The sequence below is a fragment of the Thamnophis sirtalis genome, unplaced genomic scaffold, assembly GCF_051295495.1.
Source record: "Thamnophis sirtalis isolate CommonGarterSnake01/CBP01778 unplaced genomic scaffold, rThaSir2_p1.2 scaffold_9, whole genome shotgun sequence".
NCBI lineage: Eukaryota > Metazoa > Chordata > Lepidosauria > Squamata > Natricidae > Thamnophis > Thamnophis sirtalis.
In genome coordinates this window covers 53,214,042-53,237,379 of record NW_028261389.1, presented here as the reverse complement: position 1 = coordinate 53,237,379, position 23,338 = coordinate 53,214,042, and the positions used below count along the sequence as shown (strand labels likewise).

At 40.6% G+C, this 23,338-nt stretch overlaps 1 protein-coding gene across 3 annotated transcripts in view; it reads left to right on the top strand.

Annotated features, from left to right (window-relative positions):
- Positions 1–23,338, top strand: part of CNTN1 (contactin 1) — a 284,705-nt gene that overhangs the window by 165,040 nt on the left and 96,327 nt on the right. For all 3 annotated transcript variants that reach the window (XM_087723577.1, XM_087723576.1, XM_087723575.1), the window contains 4 exons: positions 5,423–5,518; positions 7,179–7,385; positions 8,369–8,465; positions 16,190–16,371. In XM_087723577.1, coding sequence (XP_087579703.1) covers positions 5,423–5,518; positions 7,179–7,385; positions 8,369–8,465; positions 16,190–16,371 — 582 coding nt within the window. The remainder of the gene's footprint in view (positions 1–5,422; positions 5,519–7,178; positions 7,386–8,368; positions 8,466–16,189; positions 16,372–23,338) is intronic.

Below are 23,338 nucleotides of genomic sequence, written 5' to 3'. Positions count from 1 at the left end.
GATGGAATGTCAGTGCCGTTGGCCTTGGCGGGAAACCTCCTCCGCATGCGCAGTAAGACAGGCAGCAGAAACTCCAGAATCTTCCTCCAGCACAATTAGTATTCCCCTCCCAAATCCCATGCCCCCCCTCCCCGTTTCAATGGCAGCTGAAGCAGCAGCAAAGCAGAGGCTGACAGATAGTAGATTTGAAGAAGTTGAACCAATATGTGGCCTACAAACTGTTCAAAATGCAGCCCCTCCAATCCATCTTGGGCTGCATTCGTCAAGGGGACTTCCTAACATCAATAGACTTGAAGGAGGCATACCTTCACGTCCCCATCAGACCCGAGCACAGGCGCTACCTAAGATTCTTCTATGCCGGGTCCCACTTTCAGTACAGGGCTCTCCCTTTCAGCCTGTCATTAGCCCCAAGGACGTTTATGAAGATCCTGTCTGTGGTCGCCGCTCACCTAAGATTGAGACCAATCTGCCTACAGTGTTACCTAGGTGACATTTTGATTCAGTCGTTGTTGCCGGCACAAGCAATGCGAGATCTATGCACCACCATGCAGACATTGCAGAACTACGGCTTTACCATGAACGTCGAAAAGAGCCACTTGGCTCCAGTCAACAGGATTCTACACCTGGGGACCATGATAGACACTTCACCTTGCCAAGTCTTCCTATCACCAGACCGCGTCGAAAGTCTCTGAGAACTGGTCCAAAAGGTCCGCCTCTCCCCCAGCACTCGCATTGTCACCCTGTCACAATTTCTGGGGAAGATGATCTCGTGTCTCTCGATTGTTCCTTGGGTGAGACTCCATATGAGAGATCTGCAATGGTTTCTCCTGCCAATGCAGAGAGCGAAGACCCGATCAAGGTACATCTACCCACCAAAGTCATTCGGTCTCTCCAGTGGTGGCTTTCACCATCCCTTCTGAAAGGGACTTACCTCAAGGAACCGCCCAGGCTGACCATCACAATTGACGCCAGCCTCTTCGGTTGGAGAACTCAGTTGTGCACCCTAGTGGCTCAAGGACAATGGTCAGCTCGCAACCTCTCTCACAACATCAATTGGTTGGAGCTGAGGGCAGTCAGGCTAGTGTTTCGGAAGTTCCAGCACAACACCCAGCATCACCATGTGCTTGTCCTCACCAACAATGTGGCAATGAAGGCTCACATAAATCGCCAAGGGGGTACCAGGTCCCAGTGCCTCATGACAGAGGCAGAGGCGATTGGCCGGTGGGCGGAATGTCACCTACAATCCATTCGGGCGGAGCACATCTCTGGGGTGAACAATGTCCAGGCAGACTGGCTGAGCCACACCAGGCTAGACAACGCAGAGTGGCACCTCCATCCACACCTCTTTCACCAATTATCTCAGAGGTTCGGTCATTCCCTGGTCAACCTGTTTGCCACTCCAGAGAATGGTCAGCTCCCCCCAATTTTTCACCAGGTTCCACTGTCCCTGGGTGGAAGGGGTCGACACCCTCCGATGCTCCTGGCCCCCGGGGCTACTTTACGCCTTCCCACCACTGGCGCTCATTCCCAGACTGAGCAGGAAGATTCTGAAGGAGCAAGCAGAGGTTCTTGTGGTGGCTCCATACTGGCCCCGGCGGACTTGGTTTGCTGATCTGACTTCCCTATCCATCACACATCCCTGGAGGATTCCTCAGGAGTTGATCTCTCTCAGCAAGGGAGTGGTTATGCATCTGGAGCCCCTGTGGCTCCAGCTAACTGTATGGCACTTGAGAGGGACCTCCTGAGGAGAGCCAACTATTCTACCAAGGTGATCAACACCATCCAAGCTTCCAGACGAGCCTCCACCAGACAGATCTATGATGCCACCTGGACCACCTTTGCTAGTTGGTGCACGAAACATCATCTTCAACCAACATCCGCTTCCCTTCCTCCTTGGCCTGGGTCAAGGAGATCTGCAAAGCGGCGACTTCGGTGTCCACATCATTATTTGTCAGGCACTACAAATTGGACAAATTTGCATCCATAGATGCTGCCTTTGGCAGGTGAGTGTTGCAGGCCATTGTTTCTGACACGCCTTAGGGTTGGGTTGTTACTCTTTGTTGTTCCTGCCCTTGGACATTTTTTTGCTTGGGTATGTGCCTTGCTTGGACTGTCCAAGCAGTGCACAGGAAAATCACCATTGGCTTACCTGAAGGGTCTTTTTCTGTGCGCTGTGAGAGAGTCCAATCCCACCCGAGATTATCTCACTTCCATCGGATTTGTTCTTATTTTTCATCTGTGGATGTTGTTGGGAAGGATGGAACATTGACATTGACTTACCTTTCGGGACCATGCTTCATTTAAAAACTGAAGATACCGGGAGACCAGGAGGCATGGTCAGAAATTTCAATCCAGTCCATTGGGCAGAAGGACAGAATTTAACCCTTGCTTGGACTCTCCCACAGTGCACAGAAAAGTACACTTCAGGTAAGCCAATGTTCATTCTCCACCAGTTGGTTTTGCTCCCTGCAATTGTTACATTTACAGAGGGACAGTTAGCAGAGGGACTTGCACTTTTATCTGCCTTCTTTGTTTAGAATCAGAATATAGCTGGAAGCAAATTTGGAGGTCTCAAGCAGGAGATCCTATACCATTTCAGACAAGTGACTATCCAGTCTCTTCTTAAACACCCCCCAGTGATGAAACATCCACCACTTCTGAAGGCAAACTATTCCACTGGTTAATTGTCCTCACTGTTAGGAAGTTTCTCCTTAATTCCAGGTTGCTTCTCTCCATGAATAGTTTCCATCCCTTGTTTCTTGTCCTGCTGTCTGGTGTTTTGGAAAAAATATTGACCCCCTCCTCTTTGTGGCAGCCTCTCAAATACTGGAATGCTGCTATCATGTCCCCCCTAGCCCTTCTTTTCTCTAAACTAGACATACCCAATTCTGCAACCATTCTTGATACTATATGTTTTAGTTTCGAGGCCTTAGTTGCTGCTCTTGTACTTTTTCTAAAGTCTCAACATCTTTTTGTAATGTGGTGACCAAAACTGGATGCAGTATTCTAAGTGAGGTCTTACTAAGGCTTTATAAAGTGGTACTAATATTTCATGTGATTTTGATCCTATATCTCTGTTTATTCAAACCAAGGATTGTATTAACTATTTTAGCTGCTATCATACACTGCCAACTAATATTTAAGTGATCATCCACTAAGACTCCAAGAGTTACTGGTATGGAGCCAGGTTGCACCTAATCTGTACTTGTATCTTTGGTTTTTCCTGCCCAGGTATAAAACCTAGCTTTTCTCCACATTAAATTTCATGTTGTTGGATTAGACCCATTGTTCAAGTCTGTCAAGATCTTTTTGAATCCTGAAGTGTTGGCTATCCTGTCATCTGCAGATTTGATGAGTTCCCCTTCTATTTTCTCATCTAAGTAATTTATGAAGATGTTGAAGAGTACGGGGCCTAAGACAGAACCTTGTGATAGCTCACTGCTTACTTCCCTCCATGTAGATGCAGTCTCATTAAACACTACTTGCTGAGTTCCATTTGTCAGCCAGTTACAAGTCCATTTGATGGTGATGCTATCTATCCCACTTTTTTCTAGCTTGTCATGAAGTAGGTGGTGGTCTACTTTGTCAAATGCCTTGCAAAAGTCTAAATATGCAGTACTATGTCCACAGCATTTCCCTGGTCTACTAATGTAGTCACTTTGTCAAAGAATGAAATAAGATTGGCTTGGCATGATCTGTTTTTAACAAACCTGTGCTGGCTTCTAGTTACTACTTTATTCATTTCTAGATGTTGTTCCCCCCCCCCCCCCCAGTATTTTTGTAATGTTTCTATATAGTATTCCTCCTATTGGAGTAACAGGTGTGGAAATTCTTTGTTTATTGCAGCACTATTGAATTATATAATTCCCAGCATTTGTGGAAAGTGGCTTTTTTTTAACAGTGAAGACACCCAGCTACCGACTATTTCTCTGCATAATTGAGTGAAGGTAGCAATACTACTGGCCTTGTTACTGAGACAAAGCAAAAAAGAAAGTGTGTGTGTGTGCAAGCACGTGCATGGTTTTTTTTTTAGTGACATACCTTTCTACAGCTTAAGGAGAGGCGGAAAGCATATTATCAGTGCTGGATAAATGAGGCCTTAATTTCCACTTCAGTACTACCAAGCAGTGAACTAGAATTAGAATTCTTTATTGGCCAAATGCGATTAGACACAAAGAATTTGTCTCCGGTGCATAAGCTCTCAGTATATATACAACAATAGTGATAGATGATTATCATAGTCATTGTAAAAATTCACTCTTCATAAAACATTAGATACAATACTTAGTGATATTATCCAGTTTGCATTTAAAAGAGCTAAATTCAACATCTAAATGAAATTTGGAAAGAACAAGAACAAACAAAATAAAGGAAGCTATTGTTATCCTAATAAAAATAAAAGATAATTATCCTTTTCTACGTGCCTATGGATGCTAGATAAATCAATAACAGAAAAATATCATTGTAAACTTACAATAGAAATTTTTACTCGGTAAAATACTTTTATTATTGCAATGGCATGCCAAGCCCTATCAAACATAAATTAATGAGCTAATGTATAGATATGTTTATTCACACAAATCTCCCTGTTACATGGGTAAAAGAGGTGAACCTAATTTAAATATACTGTTATGACTGTTTTTTCTCTCTAGGCCCATTGCAGTTCCCTGCCTGTAATAGTTCTGTAGTTTTGTAATATTAAGTAGCATAATAGAAATTCATTTATGAAAAATGATTATTTGCTTGTTCAGCAATCACTGAATTGATAGACTTTTTCCTTTTATTTCCTGTTTTGATTACATATTATTACTCATTTTGAAGACATTAACAATGTTCATGCACTGTATTAAAACTTAACAGAAAAGAAATGAATAGAAAATATTTATATTTAAAAGGTTATCATTTTCACTATAGAATAAATCCATCATTTTGTTTCTAGTGAATGATTCCAAAGATAAGTGTAATCCTTAGGGCTACTATTAATATTAAAAACATAATTACTTAAGTTAAATCAGATACTTTGTTATAATTAAAATGAATTGAAATATTTCAAATTTAATTCCCTATACATTAATGCACACGGCCCACCTCAGGTTTTTGCAACCTATGTTTTAATCTCATTCTTGGAAGTTGAAGAAAAAGCCAAGAACTATAGTTGCAATCTTTACTTTTAGAACATTTTTTATGTTTGTTTCTTTAGTTCAGTGAATAGAGATAAAAAGATGAGAACTTTCAAAGACTGATGTCTCTCTCTCTCTCTCTCTCTCTCTCTCTCTCTCTCTCTCTCTCTCTCTCTCTCTCTCTCTCTATCTCTCTATCTCTCTCTCTCTCTCTCTATCTCTCTCTATCTATCTATCTATCTATCTATCTATCTATCTATCTATCTATCTATCTATCTATCTATCTATCTTATCTTGCATAGATTTATATCCTTTTCCTCCGGAAGAGAGACATGCAGTAAAAGTACGAGAAGGTGTAGGTGCTGTTCTTCTCTGTGATCCTCCACCTCATTATCCAGGTAATTAAATGTATATATTTCAGTTTTAACTGCAACAATGTATTAAGAATTAATACAATTAGAATAGCATTAATGTTGACTGTGACTAAGTTACCTAAGCCTCTTAAGCCTTATAAAAAAAAGGAATTGTTCCTGCTTGACATGGGAAAATAAAATTCCTTATAGTATGGTTGTCTTCCTTCAGATTATAAAGTAATTAAATCTGTTTACTATTATAAGATTTGATTGTTCAAAGTTGAAAACAGCTGAAAACTTTCACAGAAATACTGTATGTATTTTACAAACGGAAACCAGTTTTTTCAAGTATATATTTAATATACATGTAATCCTCAGGGTACGAGCATTCCCTTGGCAAATGTTCAAAATTATGTGATTAGCAACCCCTAGCGTTTATGAACAAGTCCTGAAATTATGAATATTGCCCCACCACTGCAGTTTTTCACCCTTACGAATGACCACAGAGGCTCTGCAACATTTCCCCCCCTCCTGGCTGGTCTTCACAGGCACTTTAATTGTAGAGACTCACTTGAGAAGATCTCCTCTCTGTCACACTTTCGTTGCCTGCTTTGTTCCCTCAGGTTTTCAGTGCATTAGCAGAGAACAGAGGCCTAATGTACTGCAAGATCATGCAAGGTCAGTAACGTGATATCTTGTGCTACTGATCTTGTGTGATCTGCACTTTAGGCCTCTATTCTCTGTGAATTAAGGCCTGGACACTTGCAAATGAATGGAAAGCTTTCTTTCAGGCTTTCCTTCCATTCGCCATTTCCTTGCTGAAGCCTGCAGAGAGATTGTGTTCCTGGAGGCTCTAGCAGCTCTTTGCAAAAAGCTTTTGTTGGCATCACCAGAGCCTGGGAGGAGCAGGTGAGTCCCTCCGAAGCTTTGTTCCTTCAGGCAAAGGCTTTTTGAGTGAATGAAAGGAAGGAGTGATCACGTTCAAGGTACAAAATTCACTCCCACAAATCCTTGGGTTACGAATGGAATGGGCAGGCTCCATTACATTCATAACTTGAGGACTACCCGTATTGTTCCCTAGCCTAAGCCTACAGTGTGCAAAAATAGAAGTCACGTATCAGTGTTTGTTAAACTTGACCATTTAAGAAAGGTGAACTTCAGTGCCCACTTACAGTCATATATAGCGTGGAGTGATAAGTAAATGAAGAAAAGTTCTTCCAAAGTTCTAACACTTTCCCCCTTTGCAGTCATGTGATCTCATTTTGGGCACTCAGTAACCAGCCTGCATTTTTGCAATGTCCTATGGTCATGTGACTACTTTTTACAACATTGATGCTGATAACTGGCATTTACTTCTGGGGGTTTTTTTGGGGGGGGGGGGAATGGTCCATTGCAAACAATGGCTTCACTTAACAACACAGTATTTGTATAATGCAATAAAGATAATAAAATTGGGTTGGTTATGTCAGTGGTCTGCTTTATGACCATCACGAGTCATGATCCTAATAAGCAGGCTCCATTACAGTTGTAAATTGAGGACTATTTGTATAGCCAAGAGCACTGACATTACTGGTAATCCCTGATCCAAGACTAACCAGTGCTTATCTTGCTTAGCTTCCAACAAAATTAGCTAGGTGTTACCATATCCTTTAAACAATAGCTTAATCTCTATTAATAAATTTTAAATACATTTTTTTATCTCCAGATGATCTAAGTTATCGCTGGTTTCTGAATGATTTCCCAGAATTCATTACCTTGGATAAACGGCGATATGTGTCACAAACAAATGGTAATCTTTACATTGCCAAAGTTGAACCTACTGATAAAGGCAACTATTCATGCTGTGTGACCAGTAATTCAATTACTAAGAGTGTATTCAGCAGTTTTATTTCACTCATCCCTCAAGCAGATCGTAAGTATTCCTCAAAAGTCTTATGTATGTCAGATGTTCTTCTTAAATAATGTCTCCTTTCCTTTTGTATATTTTATCCAGTTCAGTGAAACAGTATATGAAAGAAATGATGTTTGGCTTAGATTCTCTTTTCAGCTTGTTTTTTATTTCTGAATTTTAGATTTTACACCTTATCTCATGAATCCAACTGTTTTGTTTTTGTTATCCAAAACATACTCGCTCATTCAGTCTTTTTTTCTGTGTGTATGTGTGTATGTGAAACACAGAGAGAGACATAGAGAGAGAACACAACAGTTGTAAATAATCATGGAGCCAAGTTTGACTATGGCTTACTTTCAAATTTAACTCACTTGCTTGACTGAATAATGTGTGTCTCAGAAATGTATGATATAAAACTATAAAATATAAAAATATAAGGTTATAAAAATAGAAATATATAAAAGGATATGAAACAGACATTGCTTTTCCCATGTTTGGAAAATCAAATATGAGTATGTTTACATTTTTGACATGTTACAGAATACAGGAAGCAATATAATAGTTAACTTTCTCAAAACAATTTTTGGTTAACTGGTAAGAAATAGAATACGTAGATGTTAAGTGAAATATTGGGATTTGATCTATTTTAAAGATTTTCGTATTCTGTTCTGGTTAAATATTTCAATTTATACATTATGTGAATTTATTCAAGTTATCAAAAAAGCAGTTAGAATTTCTATAATCTCTTAGCCTCCAGTGTTGTCCAGATTTTTATGGCCCAGGTTTGGTAGTGATATTTTATGACAAGTCAAATCCATTTTTAACTGATAATAGATAAATGTATGTGATCCTTTCTTCCTGCTTCCTACAACTGTTTCATTTTAGAAATGCATCTTTGTTCATACACTCTCTTAAGTTTTTTTAAGGAAATAAACTTTTCAAATATTATATGTACTAAGCATTCATTTTATAACAAACTATTTTATTGTTTTTTTTCTTATTAGGATCAAAAGGCTACGTACCAGATATCAGAGTGAAGTTCAAAGATACATTTGCACTTTTAGGACAAAATATGACACTTGAATGCTTTGCGCTTGGAAAGTAAGTATGCTTGAATTTAGTGATATACATGGCAAAATGAGATCTATTTTGGCAAAGGATGGGTAGCTTTATTCTGCTATCAGAAGCAATCCCAAAACATGAATTTGAAACAGTTGTCAGTGTCTCCTATCACTCATTCTTTGCAATCCTATCACTCATTCTTTGCACTATATACAGATGCACAAAGTCTGGGGAACAAACAGAGTGAACTATTTATTTTTATTTTATTAATTTATTTATTTTGTCAAACATGTACAAGATAACAGATATAAGTATAAGCATGGACATGAACAAAGGAAATGAGTACAAATAAATGGGATCAGTAGGAGAGGGACAGTAGGCATGCTGGTGCACTTATACATGCCCCATTTACGGACCACTTAGGAATGGGGTGAGGTCCACAATAGACACTTTAAGGTTAAAGCTATGGGGGTTTGAGGATGTAACAATGAAGTCAGGTAGAGCATTCCAGGCATTGACCAACCTGTTGCTGAAGTTGTATTTTCTGCAATCGAGTTTGGAGCGATTTACCTTGAGTTTGTATTAGGACATTGTAGAAGACAATTTTGTGTACTATGCTTAGGTCAGACCATAGGTGGCATCGTTCCAGGTTGTCCAAGCCCAATATTTCAAGTCTGGTGGCATAAGGGATTCTTTTGAGAGCAGAGGAGGGGAGTACTCTTCTCGTGAAATACTTCTGGACCCACTCAATTGTATTACTGTTCGATAAACAGTGGGGATTTCAGGAAGATGTGCTGTATTTGAAAATTGGTCTGGCAAAGGTTTTGTATGCCCTAGTTAGCAGTACAATGTTACCGGAGAAGAAGCTTCAAAAAATTAGGTTAACAACTCTTAATGCCTTTTTGACAATGCTGCTACAGTGAGCTCTGGGGCTTAGATCATTTGAGATGAGTATTCCTAGGTCCTTGACAGAGTGAAGGTCATCTACAAGGTTGTATCCGACCAGCTTGTATTTGGTGTTCTGATTTTTGTTGCCAAGGAGCCGAGGTGGCGCAGTGGTTAAATGCAGCACTGCAGGCTACTTCAGCTGACTGCAGTTCTGCAGTTCGGCTGTTCAAATCTCACCGGCTCAAGGTTGACTCAGCCTTCTATCCTTCCGAGGTGGGTAAAATGAGGACCCGGATTGTTGTTGGGGGCAATATGCTGACTCTGTAAACCGCTTAGAGAGGGCTGAAAGCCCTATGAAGCGGTATATAAGTCTAACTGCTATTGCTATTGCTATTGCTATAATGTGTAGGAGAGAGCATTTGTTAGATGAGATTTGGAGTTACCAATTGTGCGACCATTCTGACACATCATCAAGGTCACTTTGTAGGGTAGCAGCATTGTTGGTGGTGTTAAATAGTTTTACGTCATCAGCAAAGAGGACACAGCTGCTTATAGTATGATCGCAAAGGTCATTTATATAAAGCAGAAAGAGTGTGGGTCCTAAAATGCTGCCTTGGGGGACATCGCTATTAACTGATGCCGGGTTTGATAGGATGATCCTTATTTTGACTACTTGTTGTCTGTTTGACAGGAGTGCTGTTATCCACTTGTGCAGAGATCTGGAAATGCTGTAAGAGCTTAGTTTTAACAATAGTTTGTCGTGTACCACTGAATCAAAGGTTTTGCAGACATCTATGTAAATTGTGTCTATTGCTTTACCCTGGTCTAGTTGCATGATCCAAATGTTTCTGCAGTATAGGAGTTGCAGATTACAGGACGAATTTTTCTTGAAACCAAACAGCTTGTTAGAAAGCAGGTTGTTTGTTTCTAAGTGGAGGGTGATGGATTGGTTTGTAATTGATTCCATGGCTTTACAGGTGATGCAACATAGTGAGATTGGTCTGTAATTTTCTACTGGGCTAGGCTCTCCCTTTTTGAAGTTAGGTATGACTGTGGCTAATGACCATAGGTCAGGCAAGGAGCTGGTTCTGAAAGATACCTCATAGATTGTGCTTAGAGGTTTGGCTGAGGCAGTGGAAAGCTTTTTCAAGATGTAGGCACATAATCCATCAGGGCAATAGATAGAGATGGCTTTAGGTTGTATAGTGACTTTTTAACGTTATCTTCTGTAAAATCAATATATAGTAGATCATTGCAATTAGTTGTGGTAGGACTAGGAAATGTGGGGCAGAAGCCATTTCTGTTGACAAAGACTGAGCTGAAGAACGTGTTGAAGAGGTTGACCTTAACAGCTTCATCATTACAGTCTTTCCCATTAGGCCCTTTTAGGGGTGGGATAGTTTTCAAGTATTTAAGTTTGACATTTACAAAATTATAGAAGGCTCGGGTGGATTTCAAGTGTAACAGCTCTTCTTTCTGTTTGTAATGGCGGCATAAGCTTTTGTAACAATTTTTAAAGTTAGCTACATAGCCAATTTTGTTTTCTCAGAAAAGAGATTTTTTGGAGGGGCGGGTATTGAAGCTTTCTTATTGTTATGGGTAACTTGTTTTTGGTGTTTTCTTTTCTTTTTGTTTTAGGGGTTATTAATGTTATGTTTAGTTTAATGATTCTATTGACTTCGAGCAAAAGTGTTATAATGGTCTTCTGCAGTATTACAGCCAATGAACAGAAGGTGCCAATCAAGATCATAGTTGGCTTTTTAAAGTTGTAATTTGGTGTCCCACCAATATGACCTTCTTTGAGAGGATATAAATTGAGACAAAAATCAATCATGCTGTGGTCAATGTTGGAAAATGGTTCTTTAACTTGTAGACCATAAATTGAGTTTAAACTATTGCAGAAGATCTAGGCAGTTATTGAGCCTAGTGTTGTTTGCTACCAATTGATCCATCCCCAGAGTTGTAATAGCATTGTATAGGGTTGCATGTATAGGTTCGGTTGTACATTTATTTAGGGTCCAATTAATAAGCAGTAAATTGAGGCCACCACGAAAGATAAGAGGGTTCAGGCAGGAATGTGTTTAGTTTGTTTATATGAGCAAGGTCATAATCGGGGGCTCTGTAACATAATAAGAAGAATAGTCTCAGGAAGTGTAAACTCCTGTGTAACTTTAATCTTTTTCAGATTTAGGGACTTTTTGTAGAAGATAGCAACACCACCCCCTCTACAGTTTTCACGGTCAGACCAGAAAACATGATAGTCACTTACCGTGGTAATGGAGTTGAAAAGGATACATTTAAACATGTCTCATAGATGAAAATAAGGTTGAAAAGAGCTGCATTGAGTAGGAGGAGGAATTCAGGCATTTTGTTTGCATTAAGTAGCTTGCATTTGAGGCCTGTAGTAAGCCTGTTTTTTGGGTGGAAAAAACCAAAGCTACGATAGTCTTTGACAAGGGAGGTAGATGGGGAACCAAAACGGCAGAAGCCCAGCTGCATGGTGACCTGTATGATGCACTCAAAAGACTGGGGATGAGCCATCTCCCCATCATTGGCCCATAGCTGTTGGTGTAGAAATTATAGGGTCACCCTCCTTGTGCATCAAACAATATCAGGAACCTGGCATTCCTGTGGGGTCACTGTCAGAGGAATAATGCTCATCTGAAATGTACCTTGCCCTTAGGAAGACACTTGTGGACGTGAAATTAACACGCAGCATGTCTCCCTCTGCTCACAAGCTCTTCCAACAGAAAGTCACCTTCTCGCTCCCTCCTCCACTTGTTTTTAACCGTGGGGAGGGGAATCTAACTAGTGGAAGGTGCCCAAGGCCATTCCAGCCACCCCGACTTCCCATTTGGCTTTCAATACAATCCACTATGGGATTTTGTGTTTACTTTCCCCCTGGAAACACCAGTTCCCAATATCTCTTTGAAGATCCAGTCCTCAGGAATAAGTTAATGGACCCTAATCAAGAAGTTCCATTACAGCCCCTGATTGGTATGTTCTTAGCAGGAACCTTACAAGTCTGGACTAATGAAAGGAACCTCCGAGCCCATGCCTTCTCCATGAACATCAGCGTATGTGTAGGAGAAAATGGAGTTTTCTTTCTATGTGAGAGAAATGCATATCTATGTTTACCCATCAATTGGACTGGCACATGCACTCTAATACACCTACTCCCTAAAATGGATGGTAAGTGGGGAACAGGCTCTCCCTGTACCCCTCATGGGACATGTCCAGAAAAGAGTGCCGCTCCTAATCCCACTATTAGCGATCCTGGGAATAGGGACAGCAGTTGGAACAGGTGTGAGTGGAATGACCTCCATCACACAGTTCAGGCAGCTGTCGGAAGAATTCCAAGAAAGCCTAAACCAAATTGCTGGCACTCTGGTTGAGATCCAAGACCAAATAGATTCCTTGGCAGCAATGGTTTTACAAAACCGGCATGCCATAGATCTCTTAACTGCTGAAAAGGGTGAGCTATGTGTATTCCTGGGAGAGATTGCTGTTTCTATATGAATAGGTCAGGGGCAGTCCGGGGGGTAGTTAAAGAACTACAGGACTGAGCTTCCTCAATTGGTCAAAGAATGCAAGATGAATGGTTCTCTTGGCTACCAGGTACACTCTGGATTAAACAAATGTTGTTTCTTCTGTATGTGGGATCACAAGCTTAGCCTTTTTCCTTTGCATAATGCCCCTACTTAAGCAACTTGTTATGAGGTCCGTAAAGGAAATACTGGTTGAAAAGGAGTTAATGCTGATGGAAAACCTTATTAACCATATCCCACATCCCGACGAAGAAGATGAAATTTCAGATACTAGCTCATATGCTTAAATTGCACTCTTAGGATTGGAGAAAGTACTTCCAGAAGATAAGCCCTAAGAATTATTCCATGTGCAGGAGGAGGAGGCTATGTCGCTACGAAATGGTTGGCCGATCTCGATGCTCTGAGATTGCCGCCAATACTTTTTTCGCCGGGTGGTCCAATTGGACCTAAACCGTCCCATAGAGACGGTGAACAGGAAGACTACGTTGTGCTGATCACAGGGACATCGCAAAGTCCCTGATTGATGCAGGAGAAGATCTCTCTTATGGCATTAAAAGCTCAGCCCCTAGACTGATGAAGTAGGGACGGCTTCAAAACGGAAGGAAATGGAAGAGAAAGTGTTTACAGCTGGTGAGGAATTTTTACTCATTTTAAAAGAGCCTGCCTCTAAAAAAACCTTAAAGCTAATTTAAATCTAAGAATAAAAGAAATAAGCGGCAGAATTAAGCTTTGGAAGGTTTTGGTCAGTGTGGTATCTTAATTTTTAAACGTTATTTTCATGGCTTGAATTTATGCAAACCGTTTGAAATGAATGGATCAAGTTTTCTTCTTCTAAAATTTTTACTATTACTTTCACAACCTAAGGACTAAACTTCTCCTTATTCATCACTATATGTGTCTTTTACTCTTTCTTCTCTATTTCATTTAAGAATTTAACTTTAAAAAAAACTTGGAATATTAAAAGATACAAAAAGAACTGCAGAAATTGTAACAACAAAGGGAGAGATAACTGCTACTCAAAGACTGGAAATTTGAGTATTGAAAACAAAATACCTTTACTTTCACTACTGATTATTCTGGTCTGGAACTTTAAAGTCTCAGTTTGTTTATAGAAAGTGATAAGAAGCAAAGCACCATTTGTTTATACAAATGTTTGAAGTATTTCCTTAACTAGAGATCTCATGGTGAACCTAGGTGTAACCTTGTAAAAACCTTCCAAGTCAGAGCAGCAGTGTTTTTACAGCTGGAAACAATGGTTTGTTTTCAACAACAGAGAGGACCTGTCAGCTTGCAAGAGATAATATTTGCAATACAGAAATTATCAAATACATTTGAGAAAATGTTTGAAAAATTAGAGCACCTAACAGAAAAATATGATCAAAAGGATGGAGATGCTTATCAAATGTGGAAAATAGAGGGTAGAGTCCCAAGCAATAAAGAGAAAAATGATAGTATGGGAATACCATGAAATGTAGTTGTATTGTTTTTTACAAGTTATGGATGTTGTATTTTCTTTTTACCAATAAAATCTTTTTTAAAAATTAAAAAAAAAATAAAGAGAAAAATGACTACAAAAAAATCAAATCTGCTGACATCTATGGTGAATGGTTTCTGTCTGGAAATGGAAAAAGTGGAATATGGAAAGGGAAACCAGATGGATGGGAACCCTACCCTAGATGGCTAGTCACAGAAGAAGAAGAAATAAAAGAACTTATGGATTTAAAGGGAGAAATTTTATTAGTAACACCATTGATAAAAACACTGACAATTAAAGACAAGCTGAGTTGGAAAGGAAAAAGAAGAAGGGCATCAAAATTACATGAGAGAATCAATAAACAAGGAATTGCAAAGAAGAGTCCATACAAACTTGATTAAGGAGATGATTAGAGGACATGAGACTGTTTTACTACTGGAAAGATACAGGCTGATAGATGAAAGTGTTTAAAACTAGTTGGACTTAGTGAAAGTGTTTAAAACTAGTTGGACTTAGTGAAATTTAGTGACTAGATTTAGTGGTTAAATAAACAATTGAAAATGCTAATAATGTATACATATGTATACATTACATAACAAGTAGTAATTGGATATGAATATTGAATGGTACCTATGAAAGGAAGATGAGAAATGGTTTGGCTACATATAAAGATTAATAAAAAAGAACTAAATTATGATAATGGATATAGTCAAATAAAGGAGAGATAATGATAACCATGTATATATAGGTATGGGTTCAACATGGGGAAATTGGATGTAAATTGTAAACAGTGATTTGGAAAGGAAGATTAGAAACCTTTGTTACTAAATGTTATTGATGTTTACAATAGGCCATAAAGAATAGTGTTATTGGGATACTAGAAATAGCAAATGAGATGCCAGTATGTGGTTATGTCTTGAGTTTTGGTATGTTTTGTGATGAAGGACATTTAAACAATTATAGTCAAACGAGTAGCATGATACTAATATGTACAAATATATTTGATTTAAAATACTAGAATTAATATGAATCATGGATGATTGTGAAAAAAATGCACGAAAACTTTTTGTAACCAACTGGTACACATTCTACAGTATGTAAAGAAAGAGGATTTTTTGTGTTGTGTTTGTTTTGAAAAATAAAAATAAAAAAACTTTTAATTAAAAAAAAGAATTATTCCATGTGTATTGCTTGTTTCCTGGCTTTTTTGCTGTTATGTATTCTGCATGCTTGTATTGTTAATCAAGAAGAGGGACCCTGTAATAGGCTAGACTCAATTGTGGTTATTAATAGTGTCTAGAAGGGGGGGATAAAGTAGAATAAAATATGGATTAAAAATATAAAAACAGACGTGGCAAATGGGACAGTTAGAAGCTTGCTTAAAGGGAAATGTCATCAGCCTTCAACCACAAAATGTTCCAGTATATGTCCTTATGTCAAAAGCCCAAAACCACAAGGTTCAATTAAAGTTCACATAAAGATACGTAGTTAGTACCTATGGCCCAAGACAAAAGGAGAAGTAAGACCCCATCTCCTTATAAGGCTTTTTCCTCAAGGTAACCAATAAGAAATGAGTTAAGTGTTTCCGTGATACGCTACCTTTGAGAATGTATGAGAATGCATGCTTCGATAATGAAGGTTGTTCAGAACTTGCAACGCTAGCCATGGGCTGGCTTTCTGAACCTGGCTGCCAAATAAACTCTTCCTGTATCCTGAGAAGTCTAAGTCTGTCATTTTCTGCAACAGGGTCAAGCTATTTTCCAAAGCCATGTAGACCAGATAAGGAATAATGGATGGAAACTGAACAAGGAGAGGCTTAACCTGGAAATAAAATGTGTCCTATTTTCTTTTAGCCCTGTTCCTGAGCTTAGATGGAGTAAATATCTTGAACCAATGCCAAGCAGTGCCGATATAAGCATGTCTGGTGCAGTTCTAAAGATCTTCAATATTCAGTTTGAAGATGAAGGAATATATGAATGCGAAGCTGAAAATTACAGAGGAAAGGATAAACATTCAGCAAAAGTGTATGTTCAAGGTAAGTAGAATTTCTTCATGCATTTTCTCACTGAAAAATACATATTTATCCCATATCATTTTAGAAGGTTGGTTTTTCAAAATTTCATAAACTAATGCAACATGTTGCACTGTGGCACAATTCAGAACAAATCAATTAAGTAAAGATAGGTTGAATAATAAACTGAACCAGCAAACATTATTGGGAGGGGGAGGAGGATCTAGGGGGTGGGGGCGGGCCGGAGCATCCCGGTCATGATGGGGAGGGGCAGGCATGACGGGGGCTACTGGGCTAGCCATTACCGGGGAAGGAAGGCTCGCTACCTCACAGCGATCCCTCGTTCCGGCCCTGTAAGCTCAACTCAAGGACCAGGTGGCAAGAGAAGCCAGGGCCCTGGTCTCAGGTTGCTGTTGCTAAATGCCAGGTCTGTGATTCATAAAGCTCCCCTCGTCCGGGACTTAATACTTGACGAGGGGGCAGACCTGGCATGTATTACTGAAACCTGGTTGGGCCATGAGGGAGAAGTCCCCCTCTCTGAAATGTGCCGGAAGGGTTTCAGGTGCTCCACCAACCACAACACCAATAAAGGGGTAGGGGAGTGGCACTTATTATCCGAGGATCATTAGCTCCTCGCAGGAGCCCTGCTCCGGAGATTGTGGGGTGTGAGTCCCTTCTTTTGAAGTTGGACCTAGGGGTTCAAGTGGGCTTGTTTCTGATGTACCTACCTCCTAGCTGCGTCACAACAGCCCTGCCTGTGCTCCTGGAGTCAGTAGCTGGGTTGGCGGTTGAGTTCCCAGACTGATAGTACTGGGGGATTTCAACCTGCCATCTCTTGGCGAACGCTCGGATGGAGCACAGGAGTTCATGGCTTCCATGACAGCCATGGACTTGACCCAGGTAATTCAGGGTCTGACTCATGGAGCGGAACACACACTCGACCTAGTGTTTCTCTTGGGGCAGTGGAGACATGATCTTGAGTTAAGGGGAGTAGACATCTCGCCCTTGTCATGGTCGGATCACTCCCTGTTGAGGCTTGATTTTTGGAAGCTACTCCCCTACCGCAGGGAGGTGGAACCGATTAAGCGGTTCTGCCCCAGGCACCTGATGGACCCGTTGGGATTTCAGAAGGAGCTTGGGGAGATACCTGACTCTCTTGCCCACAATCCGACAGAGTCCTTGGTCGCCGCCTGGAATACAGTGGCAACTGACGCCCTAAATCGGATTGCGCCTTTGCGGCCTCTCCGCGGCAGTGGATCCAGGAGGGCATCTTGGTTTACTGAGGAACTCTGGGATATGAAGCGCCAAAAGAGACACCTAGAGCGACGTTGGAGGGCTAGTAACTCCGAATCCGACCGAACACTACTAAGAGCCTTTATTAGGACTTATTTAGTGGCGATACGGGTGGCAAAATGTGCGCATTTTTCCGCTCTTATTGCGTCCGGAGAATCTTGCCCAGTCGCCCTGTTTAGGATAACCCGTTCCCTCCTGAAAGGGGAGGAAACGGGGGATGCCTTACAGGGATGAGCTGAGGAGTTTGCTCAGTTTCTGTTGGACAAAATCGCTCAGATTCGGACAGACCTGGACTCCATTTGGACAGAACCAGCAGAGATGCCGAGGGAGGCTCTTGTTCAGATTTTCTGGAATGAGTTCCAGCTTGTCACTCCTGATGAAGTGGACAAGGCCATGGGAGCGATGAGTGCCTCCACCTGTTTACTGGATCTGTGCCCTTCCTGGCTGGTTTCGACCAGCAGGGAGGTAACACGAGGCTGGCTCCAGAGAATTACGAACGCCTCCTTGCAGGAGGGATCTTTCCCACAACCTCTGAAGGAGGCAGTGGTGAGACCCCTCCTCAAGAAGCCTTCTCTGGACCCAGCTATTTTTAAAAACTATCACCCAGTCTCCAACCTCCCTTTTTTAGGGAAGGTTGTTGAGAAGGTGGTGGCCCTCCAACTCCAACGCTTTTCAGTCTGGTTTCAGGCCTGGTTACTGCACCGAAACCGCTTTGGTTGCACTGACCGATGATCTCTGGTGGGCCAGGGATAAAGGGCATTCCTCTATCCTTGTGCTCTCAGCGGCCTTCGATACCATCGACCATGGTATCCTTCTGCGGTGGCTGGAAGAGGTGGGAGTGGGAGGCACTGTTTTACGGTGGTTCTCCTCTTACCTCTCCAACAGGTCGCAGTCGGTGTTGGTCGGAGGACAGAGGTCGACTCCTAGGCCCCTCAATTATGGGGTGCCGCAGGGGTCGGTCTTGTCCTCCCTCCTATTTAATATCTACATGAAGCCACTGGTGAGATCATTCGCCGGCACGGGATTAAATACCACCAGTTCGCGGATGACACTCAGTTGTATCTGTCTGCCCCGTGCCAACTAAGTGTAGCGGTGGAAGTGATGTGCCAGTGCCTGGAAGCTGTTAGGGTCTGGATGGGAGCGAACAAACTTGCACTCAATCCTGACAAGATCGAATGGCTGTGGATGTTGCCCCCCAAGGACAGTCCAGCTAGTCCATCCTTAAGCCTGGGAGGAGAAAATTTGCCCCTCAGAGAGGGTCCACAATCTGGAGGTCCTCCTGGATCTGCAGCTGACTTTGGAACATCACCTGTCGGCTGTGACCAGGGGGGCCTTTGCCCATGTTCACCTGGTGCACCAGTTGTGACCCTATTTGGACCGGGGGGCACTTCAAACAGTCACTCACACCCTCATCACCTCAAGACTGGATTACTGTAATGCGCTCTACTTGGGGCTGCCCCTGAAAAGTGTTCGGAGACTACAATTAGTCCAGAATGCAGCCGCGCGAGCGATATTGGGTGTACCAAGGTACACCCATACTACACCTATCCTCCACGATCTGCACTGGCTTCCCATTGGTCTCCGAGCACGATTCAAGGTGCTGGTTATCACCTTTAAAGCCCTACATGGCCTAGGACCCGGATACCTACGAGACCGTCTCCTGCCGCATACCTCCCTAAGACCAATAAGATCGCACAGGATGGGCCTTCTCCGGGTGCCTTCAGCTGGACAATGCCGGCTGGCGATGCCTCGGAGTAGGGCCTTCTCTGTTGCCGCTCCAGCCCTATGGAATGAGCTACCCCCAGAGATCCGGCCCCTACCCACTCTCATGGCCTTCCGTAAAACTATTAAAACCTGGCTTTTCCAGCAGGCCTGGGGCTGTTGACCTCTTGATTGAGGTCCAGCCCCCCTTAAATGGGTGTATGTTGTATTTTCTTCTTAATCTTGTTGTATCTTATTGTTTTAATCCTTTTTAACATTTTTCATTTCTGTAAGCCGCCCGGAGTCCTCCGGGATTGGGCGGCCTATAAATTCAATAAATGAAATGAAATGAAATTCCAATTTTTAATTAGCAGCATGTAACTTAAGCATTAATTTGGGTTTACTTAAAATTTTCAAGGTTAGAAAATTAATTCTTTTGGTATATAATTCTTTTTTTAAAATATATACTATAGAGATATTGAATAAATGAACAGTGTGGCATCTGGGTACCATTAATTTTGAAACCAGATAATAGTGATAATCTTGATAAACTTACTTACATTAATCATACACACATTATAATAACATTATAAATATTACAATTAAAGTTGTTAACATTTTAGTATTTGCTCTTCCATGCATATAATCCTTCATCATTTAATTATTAAATATTTTAATACACAATACTAATAGCCATAATAATGTTGTTTAAATGTACATAATACAATCATCTTTCAACTTCTGATCCTTTCATCTGCATACTACCGTATTTTTGGGAGTATAAGACAAAGAGGATGAAGCTGATAGGCAAGAGGAAGGAGGAAGGAAGGAAGAAAGAAAAAGGGAGGGAGAGAGAAAAGAAGAAAAGATGGAACTAGAAAGGAAAGAAGGGAGGGAGGGAGGAAAGGGGAAGACAGGGAAAGAGCAGAAAGACAGAGAAGGTGAAGGTAGATAGGCAGAAGGAAGGAAGAAGGAAGAAATAGGAAGGAGGGAAGATGAAAGGATGGAAGGAGGAAGGAACAGAAGCGAAGAGGAAGAGAGAAATGGAAAGAGCAGAAAGACAGAGAAGGTAGATAGGTAAAAGAAATGAAGCTGAAAGAATGGAAGGAGGAAGGAAGAGAAAAGGAGGAAGGGAGTGAGTGAGGAAAGAAGAGAGGATGGAAGGAGAAAGGAAGGAAGAGAGGGAATGAGCAGAAGACGGATAAGGTGAAGGTAGATAAGCAAGGGGAATGAAGGAAGAAGTGAGGTGTCTCGAGGAGGGGGAAAACATTTAGTGACCAAAGTTACAATGGGATTGAAAAAAGTGACTGATGACCATTTTTCACACTTAGCGACCGTTGCGACCATTTTTCACACTTAGCGACCGTTGCAGCATCCTCATGGTCACGTGATCAAAATTTTGTTTGGCAACAGATTCATATTTATGCTGGTCTCAGTGTCCTGGGGTGACCTTTTGACAAAATATAAAATTTTTAATCAAGCCCCCTCCCCCCCGGTCAATGGTGTCCCTCTTTACCGATCAGAAAATCTGGTCACCTTATACATATATATATATATATATATATATATATATATATATATATATATATATATATATATATATATATATATATATATATATATATATATATATATATATATATATATATATATATATATATATATATATATATATATATATATATATATATATCCCTCTACCTACCTACTTTCTCTCTCTCTCCCCTACCTACCTACTGTATTTCTCTCTCTCTCTATTTCTCTCTCTCTCTCCCTTTAGCTACCCAACTACTCACTCTCCCTACCTATGTATTGTATTTCTCTTTCTTTCTCTCTCTCTATCCATCTATCAACCTACCTACCTTTTTTTAAAAAAAATTGCCTGTTCAAAACCTTGGTGCGTCTTATACAGTAATTTTACAAAATTTATATAAAAATATGCACACACTAATATGTTCCCCTATCTAGTTTCTACCTCTATTCTATTTCTTAATAGAACAAATCTTATATTTGTAGGTATTCTATTTCTATCCATCATCTCTTGCCTGTTTTAGTATTTCAATTTTGTTGCTTTTTTGGCATGTTTTCCATACATCCCCTTGGGATTTCGTATCTTCATACATCATTCTTGTTTGATATAAATGTTTCCTCTATCTCTACCTCTCACTGCCAAACCTTCACTATGCCTTTCAGTGTCTCTATCCTCACTTCAGGAATTTCTGTTTATTCAGTTATATTTTTTGATCTTTATACATTAATATATAATCTGCCTGGTCTATTTCATCTGTTTTAATTACCTCTTTCTTCTCCTTATCTTTTGGATTCATTTGTTGTTGTTTTCTGCTATATTCTTTCCTCTGTTTTTCTATTTTCTCCTCTATTTCTTGGGCTTCCTGTTCATTTATCATTGTCATTTGAGGAACATTTTCTGGTCTCACAACTATATCATGTATTAAGTTCTTTATCTCCCTATGATTCTTTGTTATAGTTTCATGAATACTTTGAAACATCAATAATATTTCTTTTTGAAATACACTTATGTTGAAGGATTTTGTCTTATTTTGATGAGTCAAAAGGTTACTCAATAAGCTTCCAAGGTCCCAAATTCCTGGTTGTCTATAACATCAAAAGCCAGTATTAAAACAATTTACTTGGTCCCAAAATTATTCCTCAGGATGCATAATATTTATAGCAATAGCAATAGCAGTAGACTTATATACCGCTTCATAGGGCTTTCAGCCCTCTCTAAGCGGTTTACAGAGAGTCAGCATATTGCCCCCAACAATCTGGGTCCTCATTTTACCCACCTCGGAAGGATGGAAGGCTGAGTCAACCCTGAGCCGGTGAGATTTGAATCGCTGAACTGCTGATCTAGCAGTAGCCTGCAGTGCTGCATTTAACCACTGCGCCACCTTGGCTCTTCAATTTATATTTCTTTATAGTCCTCAACCAGTCAGTTTACTCTTTCCAAGTTCTCCAAAAAGTCTTTTTCCCCTTCTTTCATCTCTTTATATAGTTATCAGACAACAATTATAATCCTAGCCCTGTGATGGCGAACCTATGCCACGTGTGCTGGAAGTGGCATGCAGAACTATCACTCCAGGCACACTAGCCATCGCCTGTTGCTCTTCCGGGTTCTGGTATGCTGGCCAGCTGGTCTTCACATGCACAGGAGTGCTGGAAACTGGAAGAAAAGCTATCCGGTGCACACACGTGCACTAGGAAAATGATCTTCCTGTTTCTGGTGCATGTATGCTCACATGCATGTGTGCCAGAAACCAGAAGACCAGGTGGCCAGTACACATGCATGTGCTGGAAATTGGAAGAGCAGCCTCCCGGCATGCACATGCACACTGGTCAGCTGCTCTTCCTATTTCTGGCACACACATTCACGTGCGCTCCCGTTTCCGCACTTGGTGCCGAACACTGTCCTAGGTGATCCATCAGGTTTCCCCATGTCGTTGCAAACCACATAGTCAACTCTTTATTTTCAATGATAATTCCATGTATTTGTAAGCCACTCTACTTAGCAATCTTTAAAAGTCTCAGAATTTATTCCTCCTTAGCTGTGAAGCAAATAGATATAAAATAGTATGCAAAAAGGCAGTCTTCCAGCTGTTTTTTGTCTCCACTCTGGCTTATCAGTCCTCAGATTATTTCAGGGACATTCCTAGTCTTGTAAAAATATAATATATGTTCTTTCATCAGTAGATGGCACACCATTGCCTAACATTTCAATGTTCACCCAATGTGACAGCTGAAAATCTGTTTTTATTTTCTTCAAGCAATTTCTTCCAATAATCAAGCAAATAATTCCAGCATTTTAAAATACATTTTCAAGATATTACCAATAGAATATTCAAATCAAATATGTATTTCTATTTTCTCCAGTTTCATCATATTCTGTTTTTTCAGTAAATCATCCAGAACTAGACACATGGTCTGTTTTATTGGAGGGTAGGTGGGTTTAGCTGTATGCAGAGCTGTACACAGACTA